Source organism: Leptidea sinapis, chromosome 6, assembly GCF_905404315.1.
Source record: "Leptidea sinapis chromosome 6, ilLepSina1.1, whole genome shotgun sequence".
Lineage (NCBI taxonomy): Eukaryota > Metazoa > Arthropoda > Insecta > Lepidoptera > Pieridae > Leptidea > Leptidea sinapis.
In genome coordinates, this window is record NC_066270.1 from 61,411 (window position 1) to 73,046 (window position 11,636).

The 11,636-nt window shown below is 50.2% G+C and overlaps 1 protein-coding gene across 1 annotated transcript; it reads right to left on the reverse strand.

The window, feature by feature from the left end:
- Positions 1–4,444: 4,444 nt before the first annotated feature.
- On the reverse strand, positions 4,445–5,032 carry LOC126964895 (histone H3). The gene has a single exon (XM_050808211.1). The coding sequence runs from the start codon at positions 4,981–4,983 to the stop codon at positions 4,573–4,575; it is 411 nt and encodes a 136-aa protein (XP_050664168.1). The 5' UTR covers positions 4,984–5,032; the 3' UTR covers positions 4,445–4,572.
- Between the last annotated feature and the right edge of the window lie 6,604 nt (positions 5,033–11,636).

Sequence of the window (11,636 nt, forward strand, 5' to 3'; positions counted from 1 at the left end):
AGGACACCTTCGTGTCTGAAACGAAAGGTACGTTTGTGAAGATAAGAAGCTACTATGCGGACTAATCGGGATGGGAGGCCTAGAGCGTGGAGTTTATATATTAGGCCTTCGTGCCAGACTTTGTCAAAAGCCTTGGCGACGTCGAAGAAGACAGCGATTGTCTTCTTACGTTTGGGATAGAACCCGCTGTAGATGTACTCTACAATGCGGTGGACTTGCTGAGGACAAGAGTGTTTAGCACGAAAGCCGAATTGTTGGTTTATTATTAAGGGAGGGCCGTCCGTTGGAAAGAGATGCTTTCTCATACGGAACAGAATAACCCGTTCAAAGACTTTCCCCATAGCCTTGAGGAGGCTGATGGGGCGATGGTTGGAGGGGATATTGAGGGGTTTTCCTGGTTTAGGGATCCCTATAACTATGGCCTCTTTCCAAGCGGTTGGAAAGAAGCAGTGGTCGAGGCAGGCGTTGAAGAGAAGGACAAGAAAGAAGATCACCTGCTCGGGGAAGTGTTTGAGCGCCAGGTTGGAAATACCGTCGGCTCCTGGAGCTTTGCGAGGTTTTAATCCACGGATGATAGATTTAACCTCCTCTACAGAAGTTGGAATGGGATCGTCGGTGAGAGGCATTGAGTTCAGACGGCTGACCTCATTCTCCACCGACGCTACGTGGAGGGGTTCGAAAGAAGAAGTGCTGGGTGAGCATTGTGAAGCAATGCTTTCAGCAAAACACTCCGCTTTTTCCCTGTCCTCGAAAGCTGTACTGCCGTCGGGGCGTATCAAAGGCGGAGTGTGGAGTATTGCGTCAGTACGAAGGGCTTTCGCCACTTTGTAATACGCCTGGTGTGAAGGGGATATGTTCTCCATGAGTGAATCCCAATTGGAATTCCTCAATTCGGAGAGACGTAACCTAACTTGGCTTTGGAGGAAGTTAGCGCGTGACCTATAGTTGGGCGTTGGGTACTTGGCGGCTCTTCTGAGAGCTGCATTCTTGGCTCTAATGAGGTTCATGACATCAAGCGGGAGCTTATGGCTGTTAACCTTAACCACCCGCTCGTTGTCATGGAGAGCGGACTGCACTGTTTGAGTAAGTGCTTTTACCGTGATGTCAATCTTATCCGTACTATCGAAATAGTTGGACGAGATTGCATACGGTGAATTGTGGGCATCAAAAGTTGATGCAAGAGACTCCCTATAACCCTCCCAGTTGGTGAGGGTTTTAGGGTGTATGGTGGTAGGAGTGGGGGCATGGGGCCCGAGCTTGAGGGAGACTGGACGATGGTCGGAGCCCAGGTCATCGAGTGGTTCAATCGCCCTTAAATTAAGAGCGACACCCTTGACCAAGGCGATGTCTAGAATATCGGGAGAGTGTGCTACGTTATCCGGGTAGTGTGTTGGAGAGATGGGACTTAGGACGTCTAAGTCCATAGACCTAACTAGACGGCGGAGCTTGATGCCATTCCCGTTTGTGGATAGGCACTTCCAGTCAGTGTGTTTGGAGTTGAAGTCCCCAAACAAGATGACTGAGTCACCTAGAGAGAGGAGAGTCTCAAGGTCGCTCTGGAGAGGGATCTTGAGAGTAGGGAGGTAGATTGAGGCTATGATCAGAGACGGATGACCTGACATGCCCAACTGACAGACGGTTGCTTCCATGTTGGTAAGCACTGGAGTAGCGATTTGCGAGCAATGAAGGGATCTCTTATAGTAAATGGCTGTGCCTCCGCCACGACGGTCGTCGGCTCTGCCATTGTGTATAAGAGAATAGGAAGGGATCGATAATCCCTTTGAAGCGTCGGGTTTAAGGAATGTTTCTTGGATAAGCAATAGGTCGATGTCCTTATTGCGAACAAATTCCTTAATCTCTGGGAGGTTGGTGCGCAGGCCGCGCGTATTGAATGAGACAAGTGTTAAGCCCTGAGGCTTCACTCGCCCCATGTTCGGTGTTGAAGCGTTACGCGATTGGGACATTAATACATAGAGTTCACCAGGTCTTGGTGCTCTATCATTGCAATAAGGCGCTCATGTGGAGACCTAGCTGTTTTAAATTTATTGGCGAGAATGTTGAATTCTTTAATATCGAATTCTCCATTCTTCAAGAAACTCAGGGGGTTTTGCACTCCTGAGTCTGGTTGCGTAGGTGTTGCCCATCTGCGGCCACTCGGGGTGACTTGTACAGGGCGGGAATTGACATTTGATGTCTGGGAGACCGGGGCTGCTTGTCTCCAAGAAGTGGAGAGTAAAGGCCCGGTTGTCCTCTTCCTCAGTTGAGGGAAGTTCGTGCCAGTGGTCGGAGGTGGCCCTGGTTTTGAAGGCTGCTTCTTAGCAGGCTTCGATGTTGAGGGACGAGGGGCGCGGGGACATCCGCGGTAGTTCGCGGGATGTCCTTCCTGCCCACAAAGGACGCAAGCTGGAGGAGTCTCCGCATCGCGGGTGCGTTTGCACTCCTTGGTTGTGTGTGGCTCTAGGCACTTGACGCACCTAGGCGGGGCTGAGCAGTTTGCAGCTGCGTGGCCATAAAGCTGGCAGCGATGGCACTGCCCTGGGAAGCCCCTTCTGTGTGGAGCTTCAACACGGATGTTTGAGAGCCCACATACGATGAGCTCTCTCTTGAAGATTTCCCTCGACTCGGGGACATTGGTGAGGATGACCAGAGCCAATGGGTATTTCCTGCCGGATCGGCTGTACATTTTGTGTACAGCCTCGGCCTTGAACCCTTGTTTGGTCAGGTCCTCTAGGATGATCTCACTGGGGAGTTCATATGGGACGCCACGTAGGATGGCTTTCACTTTGCGCTCTTCCGGGAGCGCATATGTGTGATAAGCGACACTCTTATGAGTGAGGAGGCGAGTGAGGACTCGGAAGTCCTCCGTAGTCGGGACGACTACGCGGATGGCTTCACCCGTGTTTGTGGCTCGGGTGTATTGCACCTTTTTGTCGGCGCAGAGCTGAGCAACATAAGTCCACTTTGCCTTGTCTCGTATGAAGATAGGCGGTGGGGGCTTATTAGCAGGGAGGACAGGCGTGCAGCGCGTGGCTGGTTTCATAGAAGAGGTGACAGAGACCTCGGGCAAGCTAATGTCGAGAGACATTAGAGGGACAGGGGTTACCGCGGAGAGTACGTTGTCCGACGTGGTGGCTGAGCGCTTGGACTGGCGCTTCTTCCTGGATTGAACCAGTTTGAAAGGTTCTCCAGAGGGACAACGGGAGGTGTTGACAACGGAGCCAGTGACGGTTCCGTTGTCAGAGTCCTCAGAGGAGGACTGGACTGGCCGCTTTCGGCCGCAGGAGGCGGAGTCGGAGAACTCCATGTCCTCGGACGCGGGTTTGTGAGCGGAGGGCTCATCGGGAGACGCGGGAGAGTCAGCAAGGGGCTGACTTGGAGTGTTGAAGACGGAGGTGACGGTATCGACTAGCGACTGGTCGAATTTGGCATTTGCGGCTTTAACCAAAGCCGCAATCTGGACTGCGAGGGCGTTGAGATGGTCCGCTGGTGGAGCCATACTGATGAAGCCTCCCCGCCGGGGGCAGGGAGCAACGGGGGTTGGAAGAGGCGCGGCTATCCCTACTGGTTATAGCCGCGAACCGTCACCCTTGGGAAGGCCCAAGTGCAATGGGATCGGGTCGTCCGGTTTCTCTCAGGTCAGGAGGCCTGAGAAACGCACCGGGTCAACGTTAGCCGAGTTAGTTGTCACCGTTAGGTATCCTTCAGCTCAACCGCGATGGCACGCAACTCACTTACTACAACAAAAATTGCTGTAAGCAAGCTGCGGGCCAGAACGAATTCGACGTAACCAGTCGAACTTGGCGTAGTATACGTACTCGTACCACACGTAGCGGAGCTGCGTAGCGTAGCACTGGGCGTAGCGTGGCGGCGTAGCGGAGCGTGAGCACAGGCGCGTGAAGTAGTCTGCTCGGCGCGGGGGCCGAGACAAGAATGACGTATCGCCCTTCTATATATAGGCAAAGTTTCGATGCGATGCGAACGAGACGGACTGACGTTTTTATATACATCTGGTCTCCCCTCTCTGTCGAACTGCTGCGAACACGGTCCGAGGCGGGCAAGGGGGGGGGGATTGTGGCTAAGCACGTTTAATGTAATAATAATGATATTCAAACATGTAATAACTTTACCAAAAAATCTATTTTACTTTATATATATATATTATTATTTATATATATATATATATATATATATATTTCTTTATATATATATATATATATATATATATATATATATATATATATATATATATATTATATACATATAAAAATGTACATCTATAATTATATAATATGTAGGAAGTACTTATTTGTTTAGCATTAAGGAAGTATTCCTTGCAGAAGGTGTGAGTGTCAATCATTTATAAAATAGAACATCTCTCTAATAATACTAGTAAAACTAGGCGCACACCAAACGTACTATTAAAACGTAGAAATATCATTATACATTAATTTCAACAATCATATTTATTGATTATCGATCGCATCCGAATACTTTTGCGGCCCTGAAAAGGGCCTTTTGTTTTTGTTTCTATCTGGCGTTGCTCGTAACTAAACCAAAATAGGTAGATGTTTTTTAGGCACGTTCTCCGCGAATTCTACGCGCCAACTGTATGTCTTTCGGCATAATTGTAACGCGTTTCGCGTGGATGGCGCACAGATTGGTGTCCTCGAACAGTCCCACCAGGTACGCCTCGCTCGCCTCCTGGAGGGCCATCACGGCGGAGCTCTGGAAACGGAGATCGGTCTTGAAGTCCTGAGCGATCTCACGAACGAGACGCTGGAACGGCAACTTGCGGATCAGCAGCTCGGTACTCTTCTGGTAGCGACGGATCTCGCGCAGAGCGACAGTGCCGGGCCTGTAGCGATGGGGCTTCTTGACGCCACCGGTGGCCGGCGCGCTCTTGCGGGCGGCCTTCGTTGCCAACTGCTTGCGCGGCGCCTTACCTCCGGTCGACTTGCGGGCAGTCTGCTTGGTGCGAGCCATTGTTGTTCAATTCAAAATTAACAAACGAGAACGACGATTACAATTACGTTGATACGCGACGACGGCAGAATGTCGAATGTGCTAGTGGACGCAAAAAAAAAAAAAAATTCAAATTCAAGATTCCTATATTTGGTATTAAATACATTTTACAAAATTACTTAAATCTACTTATTAAAGCAATTTACAATTAAGCCTTATATATGTAGGTATCAGAAAACTTATTTCTAAAACCCTATCTACGTATTGAGGGATAAAACTTTATTATGCTTAAAAACTAATACATGAGGTTTGTGGGGGGGGGAATCCAGGAAACTGGGAAAACCTGGCTATTTGCTATTGATATAACGTAATATTAATCGTAACCTATCACTTAACCTAACTTAAGACTAATGACTAGAACTTAAAACTAACTTAAAAACTAAGGTAAATAAATACATAGATATGTATACATACATATATAACATAAATATAAGAGGGGGGGGGGGGGGGGGGGTTCTTGGGAAAGGGAAGGAGGGAGAGGGAATAGGAGGCCAGTTTTCGCCGTTATTTAATTCTTATAACTAAACCAATTTACAATATATTGGTTTTACATTTATTCAGACCTAGCTAGAACTCTGTGTGCGTGAGTGTGTGTTTGTCTATACGCTAGTGTTCTGTGAGCTCTAACCAGTTGTGATGTGGTAATGCATGTTTATAACGTTTTATGCTGAGGCAGTACTCTGTGAGTGACTTACGACTACAAGTCGACCGGAGGGCGGGGTTTATTCCGTCCTTCAGTCGGCGTAGCCCTCTGTAGAAGTTATGAGATATCTCTTGTATGTGTTGTTCTAGTGTTGGGATGTTTTTCTTTACATGAAGTCGTTTAAGATTTGTACGCGGGTGGGTCCGGTAGATGGTTTTAAGGGATCTATTTTGCACAGTTTGTAGTTTACGATAATTGTTTTGATTTGTGTTAATCCATACCGGACTTGCGTATGTCATGACCGGGCGTATGTACGACTGGTATAGTAGACGCTTGTTACTAGTTGAGAGAGTTTTTTTTTTTTTTTTTTTTGCGCCCGAGCAAGGGAATGGGCTACCCTCCGGGATAACGACGGGAGGGAGGTGGTGAATGCTCATGCATACCAACGCAGCCTAAGTCTGCGTTGGTTATGTGGGACTCACGTGAAACCTAGGTGCCTACCCACTAAACACCACCTGCAGTTGGCTTTGGGCAGGTGCCCTCTAAGCCTTCATCGAAGGCGACCTTCTCATGGGGAGAGAGAGGCGCAAGCGGCACTCCCTATGGAGTTTCCGCTGGGATATTGCACAGAGGGTGCTATCTAATTGGGACTAGTCACATCAGAAGGATGATCACAAAATAGAGGTGAGTGCGTCTGATTGTCCCCGGATGCCAAGAGGCGTTCCAGGTCAGACGATAGTTTGTTAGGGGGATCGGAGAGGGCGTATCTGGGCCTCCTGACTTGATGACGTGAAGGAGGGGAGGCGGTATAATCCGCTGCCTCCTTAATCAAGGGATTTGGGTGATTGTCTGAGGACTTAAAGAAAGTTTCAGACAAGCACTTAAGGTGTTGTTGGATGGTGGGGAGCTCTAAGTCCCGGTGAAGGTCTGCGTTTCTAACACACCAGTGGGCATTGACAGCCTTACGGCAGAAAATGGATTGAACTGTTTGTAATTTGTCTATAATATTGGGTTTCGCATGAGCGAAAACTGGAGCGGCGTAAGTCAAAACCGGTCGAATGCAAACCTTGAAGAGTGTTCGCTTGTTCCTAAAAGACATTTTACTGTGCCTACCTAACATACTGTTTAGGCGGTACAGATAGAAGCGGGCGGTTCCGGTCACCTTCTTGACGTGAGGCCTGAAGGTGAGTTGGGAGTCGAGGGTCACACCCAAGTACTTGGTTGTGGACCTGAAGGGGATAGGGGAGCCTAATAGATGAATGGGTCGATCCCGGCAGAAGCGTCTGCGCTTAAAATCAAAACGGACTGCGGAGCTTTTATCCGGGTTGACCTCAATACGCCATTTCCTAAACCAGTCACCTAGCTCATTAACTGAGCGTTGGAGCCTGGAGAGGACTGAAGAAATCTGTTGGGACTGCACGTAGAGAGCGGTATCGTCTGCGAAAAGAGAGAGTTGGACTCCATTTCTAGGGATGGGAATATCGTTGGTATACGATATGTATAGAAGTGGTGAGAGCACTGAGCCCTGTGGTACCCCAGCCGTGAGCAGGCGAGGGGAGGAGAGGACACCTTCGTGTCTGAAACGAAAGGTACGTTTGTGAAGATAAGAAGCTACTATGCGGACTAATCGGGATGGGAGGCCTAGAGCGTGGAGTTTATATATTAGACCTTCGTGCCAGACTTTGTCAAACGCCTTGGCGACGTCGAAGAAGACAGCGATTGTCTTCTTACGTTTGGGATAGAACCCGCTGTAGATGTACTCTACAATGCGGTGGACTTGCTGAGGACAAGAGTGTTTAGCACGAAAGCCGAATTGTTGGTTTATTATTAAGGGAGGGTCGTCCGTTGGAAAGAGATGCTTTCTCATACGGAACAGAATAACCCGTTCAAAGACTTTCCCCATAGCCTTGAGGAGGCTGATGGGGCGATGGTTGGAGGGGATATTGAGGGGTTTTCCTGGTTTAGGGATCCCTATAACTATGGCCTCTTTCCAAGCGGTTGGAAAGAAGCAGTGGTCGAGGCAGGCGTTGAAGAGAAGGACAAGAAAGAAGATCACCTGCTCGGGGAAGTGTTTGAGCGCCAGGTTGGAAATACCGTCGGCTCCTGGAGCTTTGCGAGGTTTTAATCCACGGATGATGGATTTAACCTCCTCTACAGAAGTTGGAATGGGATCGTCGGTGAGAGGCATTGAGTTCAGACGGCTGACCTCATTCTCCACCGACGCTACGTGGAGGGGTTCGAAAGAAGAAGTGCTGGGTGAGCATTGTGAAGCAATGCTTTCAGCAAAACACTCCGCTTTTTCCCTGTCCTCGAAAGCTGTACTGCCGTCGGGGCGTATCAAAGGCGGAGTGTGGAGTATTGCGTCAGTACGAAGGGCTTTCGCCACTTTGTAATACGCCTGGTGTGAAGGGGATATGTTCTCCATGAGTGAATCCCAATTGGAATTCCTCAATTCGGAGAGACGTAACCTAACTTGGCTTTGGAGGAAGTTAGCGCGTGACCTATAGTTGGGCGTTGGGTACTTGGCGGCTCTTCTGAGAGCTGCATTCTTGGCTCTAATGAGGTTCATGACATCAAGCGGGAGCTTATGGCTGTTAACCTTAACCACCCGCTCGTTGTCATGGAGAGCGGACTGCACTGTTTGAGTAAGTGCTTTTACCGTGATGTCAATCTTATCCGTACTATCGAAATAGTTGGACGAGATTGCATACGGTGAATTGTGGGCATCAAAAGTTGATGCAAGAGACTCCCTATAACCCTCCCAGTTGGTGAGGGTTTTAGGGTGTATGGTGGTAGGGGTGGGGGCATGGGGCCCGAGCTTGAGGGAGACTGGACGATGGTCGGAGCCCAGGTCATCGAGTGGTTCAATCGCCCTTAAATTAAGAGCGACACCCTTGACCAAGGCGATGTCTAGAATATCGGGAGAGTGTGCTACGTTATCCGGGTAGTGTGTTGGAGAGATGGGACTTAGGACGTCTAAGTCCATAGACCTAACTAGACGGCGGAGCTTGATGCCATTCCCGTTTGTGGATAGGCACTTCCAGTCAGTGTGTTTGGAGTTGAAGTCCCCAAACAAGATGACTGAGTCACCTAGAGAGAGGAGAGTCTCAAGGTCGCTCTGGAGAGGGATCTTGAGAGTAGGGAGGTAGATTGAGGCTATGATCAGAGACGGATGACCTGACATGCCCAACTGACACACGGTTGCTTCCATGTTGGTAAGCACTGGAGTAGCGATTTGCGAGCAATGAAGGGATCTCTTATAGTAAATGGCTGTGCCTCCGCCACGACGGTCGTCGGCTCTGCCATTGTGTATAAGAGAATAGGAAGGGATCGATAATCCCTTTGAAGCGTCGGGTTTAAGGAATGTTTCTTGGATAAGCAATAGGTCGATGTCCTTATTGCGAACAAATTCCTTAATCTCTGGGAGGTTGGTGCGCAGGCCGCGCGTATTGAATGAGACAAGTGTTAAGCCCTGAGGCTTCACTCGCCCCATGTTCGGTGTTGAAGCGTTACGCGATTGGGACATTAATACATAGAGTTCACCAGGTCTTGGTGCTCTATCATTGCAATAAGGCGCTCATGTGGAGACCTAGCTGTTTTAAATTTATTGGCGAGAATGTTGAATTCTTTGATATCGAATTCTCCATTCTTCAAGAAACTCAGGGGGTTTTGCACTCCCGAGTCTGGTTGCGTAGGTGTTGCCCATCTGCGGCCACTCGGGGTGACTTGCACAGGGCGGGAATTGACATTTGATGTCTGGGAGACCGGGGCTGCTTGTCTCCAAGAAGTGGAGAGTAAAGGCCCGGTTGTCCTCTTCCTCAGTTGAGGGAAGTTCGTGCCAGTGGCCGGAGGTGGCCCTGGTTTTGAAGGCTGCTTCTTAGCAGGCTTCGATGTTGAGGGACGAGGGGCGCGGGGACATCCGCGGTAGTTCGCGGGATGTCCTTCCTGCCCACAAAGGACGCAAGCTGGAGGAGTCTCCGCATCGCGGGTGCGTTTGCACTCCTTGGTTGTGTGTAGCTCTAGGCACTTGACGCACCTAGGCGGGGCTGAGCAGTTTGCAGCTGCGTGGCCATAAAGCTGGCAGCGATGGCACTGCCCTGGGAAGCCCCTTCTGTGTGGAGCTTCAACACGGATGTTTGAGAGCCCACATACGATGAGCTCTCTCTTGAAGATTTCCCTCGACTCGGGGACATTGGTGAGGATGACCAGAGCCAATGGGTATTTCCTGCCGGATCGGCTGTACATTTTGTGTACAGCCTCGGCCTTGAACCCTTGTTTGGTCAGGTCCTCTAGGATGATCTCACTGGGGAGTTCATATGGGACGCCACGTAGGATGGCTTTCACTTTGCGCTCTTCCGGGAGCGCATATGTGTGATAAGCGACACTCTTATGAGTGAGGAGGCGAGTGAGGACTCGGAAGTCCTCCGTAGTCGGGACGACTACGCGGATGGCTTCACCCGTGTTTGTGGCTCGGGTGTATTGCACCTTTTTGTCGGCGCAGAGCTGAGCAACATAAGTCCACTTTGCCTTGTCTCGTATGAAGATAGGCGGTGGGGGCTTATTAGCAGGGAGGACAGGCGTGCAGCGCGTGGCTGGTTTCATAGAAGAGGTGACAGAGACCTCGGGCAAGCTAATGTCGAGAGACATTAGAGGGACAGGGGTTACCGCGGAGAGTACGTTGTCCGACGTGGTGGCTGAGCGCTTGGACTGGCGCTTCTTCCTGGATTGAACCAGTTTGAAAGGTTCTCCAGAGGGACAACGGGAGGTGTTGACAACGGAGCCAGTGACGGTTCCGTTGTCAGAGTCCTCAGAGGAGGACTGGACTGGCCGCTTTCGGCCGCAGGAGGCGGAGTCGGAGAACTCCATGTCCTCGGACGCGGGTTTGTGAGCGGAGGGCTCATCGGGAGACGCGGGAGAGTCAGCAAGGGGCTGACTTGGAGTGTTGAAGACGGAGGTGACGGTATCGACTAGCGACTGGTCGAATTTGGCATTTGCGGCTTTAACCAAAGCCGCAATCTGGACTGCGAGGGCGTTGAGATGGTCCGCTGGTGGAGCCATACTGATGAAGCCTCCCCGCCGGGGGCAGGGAGCAACGGGGGTTGGAAGAGGCGCGGCTATCCCTACTGGTTATAGCCGCGAACCGTCACCCTTGGGAAAGCCCAAGTGCAATGGGATCGGGTCGTCCGGTTTCTCTCAGGTCAGGAGGCCTGAGAAACGCACCGGGTCAACGTTAGCCGAGTTAGTTGTCACCGTTAGGTATCCTTCAGCTCAACCGCGATGGCGCGCAACTCACTTACTACAACAAAAATTGCTGTAAGCAAGCTGCGGGCCGGAACGAATTCGACGTAACCAGTCGAACTTGGCGTAGTATACGTACTCGTACCACACGTAGCGGAGCTGCGTAGCGTAGCACTGGGCGTAGCGTGGCGGCGTAGCGGGGCGTGAGCACAGGCGCGTGAAGTAGTCTGCTCGGCGCGGGGGCCGAGACGAGAATGTAGTTGAGAGAGTGGAATTCCTATAGAAAATGGGTCTCAACAGGTTCAAGGCAGTAAGTGCCTTAGAGCGGGCGTAATTAATATGAGGCGTGAAGGAAAGTTTCCGGTCGAGGATAAGTCCTAGGTATTTAGCCTGTGACTGCCATTCGACCGGGTGGTTATTAATATGTGGCTTTAAAGAGGTATTGAGTTTACGGGAAGTTTTGTATGAGAAAAGAACCGCCTCGGTCTTTGTGTCATTGATTTTAAGCTTCCACTTAGAGAAGTAGTTGCTTACACAATGTAGGGCTGTATTAAGGTGTGAGACTATAGATTTGATGTTCTTACTGCTGCACAGATAAGCTGTGTCATCAGCGTACAGGGCGAGGACCGTGTTCGGAGGTTTTGGGATGTCTCTCATATAGAGTAAAAATGCCCTCGGTGAGATGATGGAGCCCTGTGGAACACCTGCTACTACTGGATGTGGGGAGGATAAA

Bases quoted from the DNA above. Each gene is read 5' to 3' on its own strand.
- LOC126964895 (XM_050808211.1), bottom strand. From the start codon at position 4,983: ATGGCTCGCACCAAGCAGACTGCCCGCAAGTCGACCGGAGGTAAGGCG.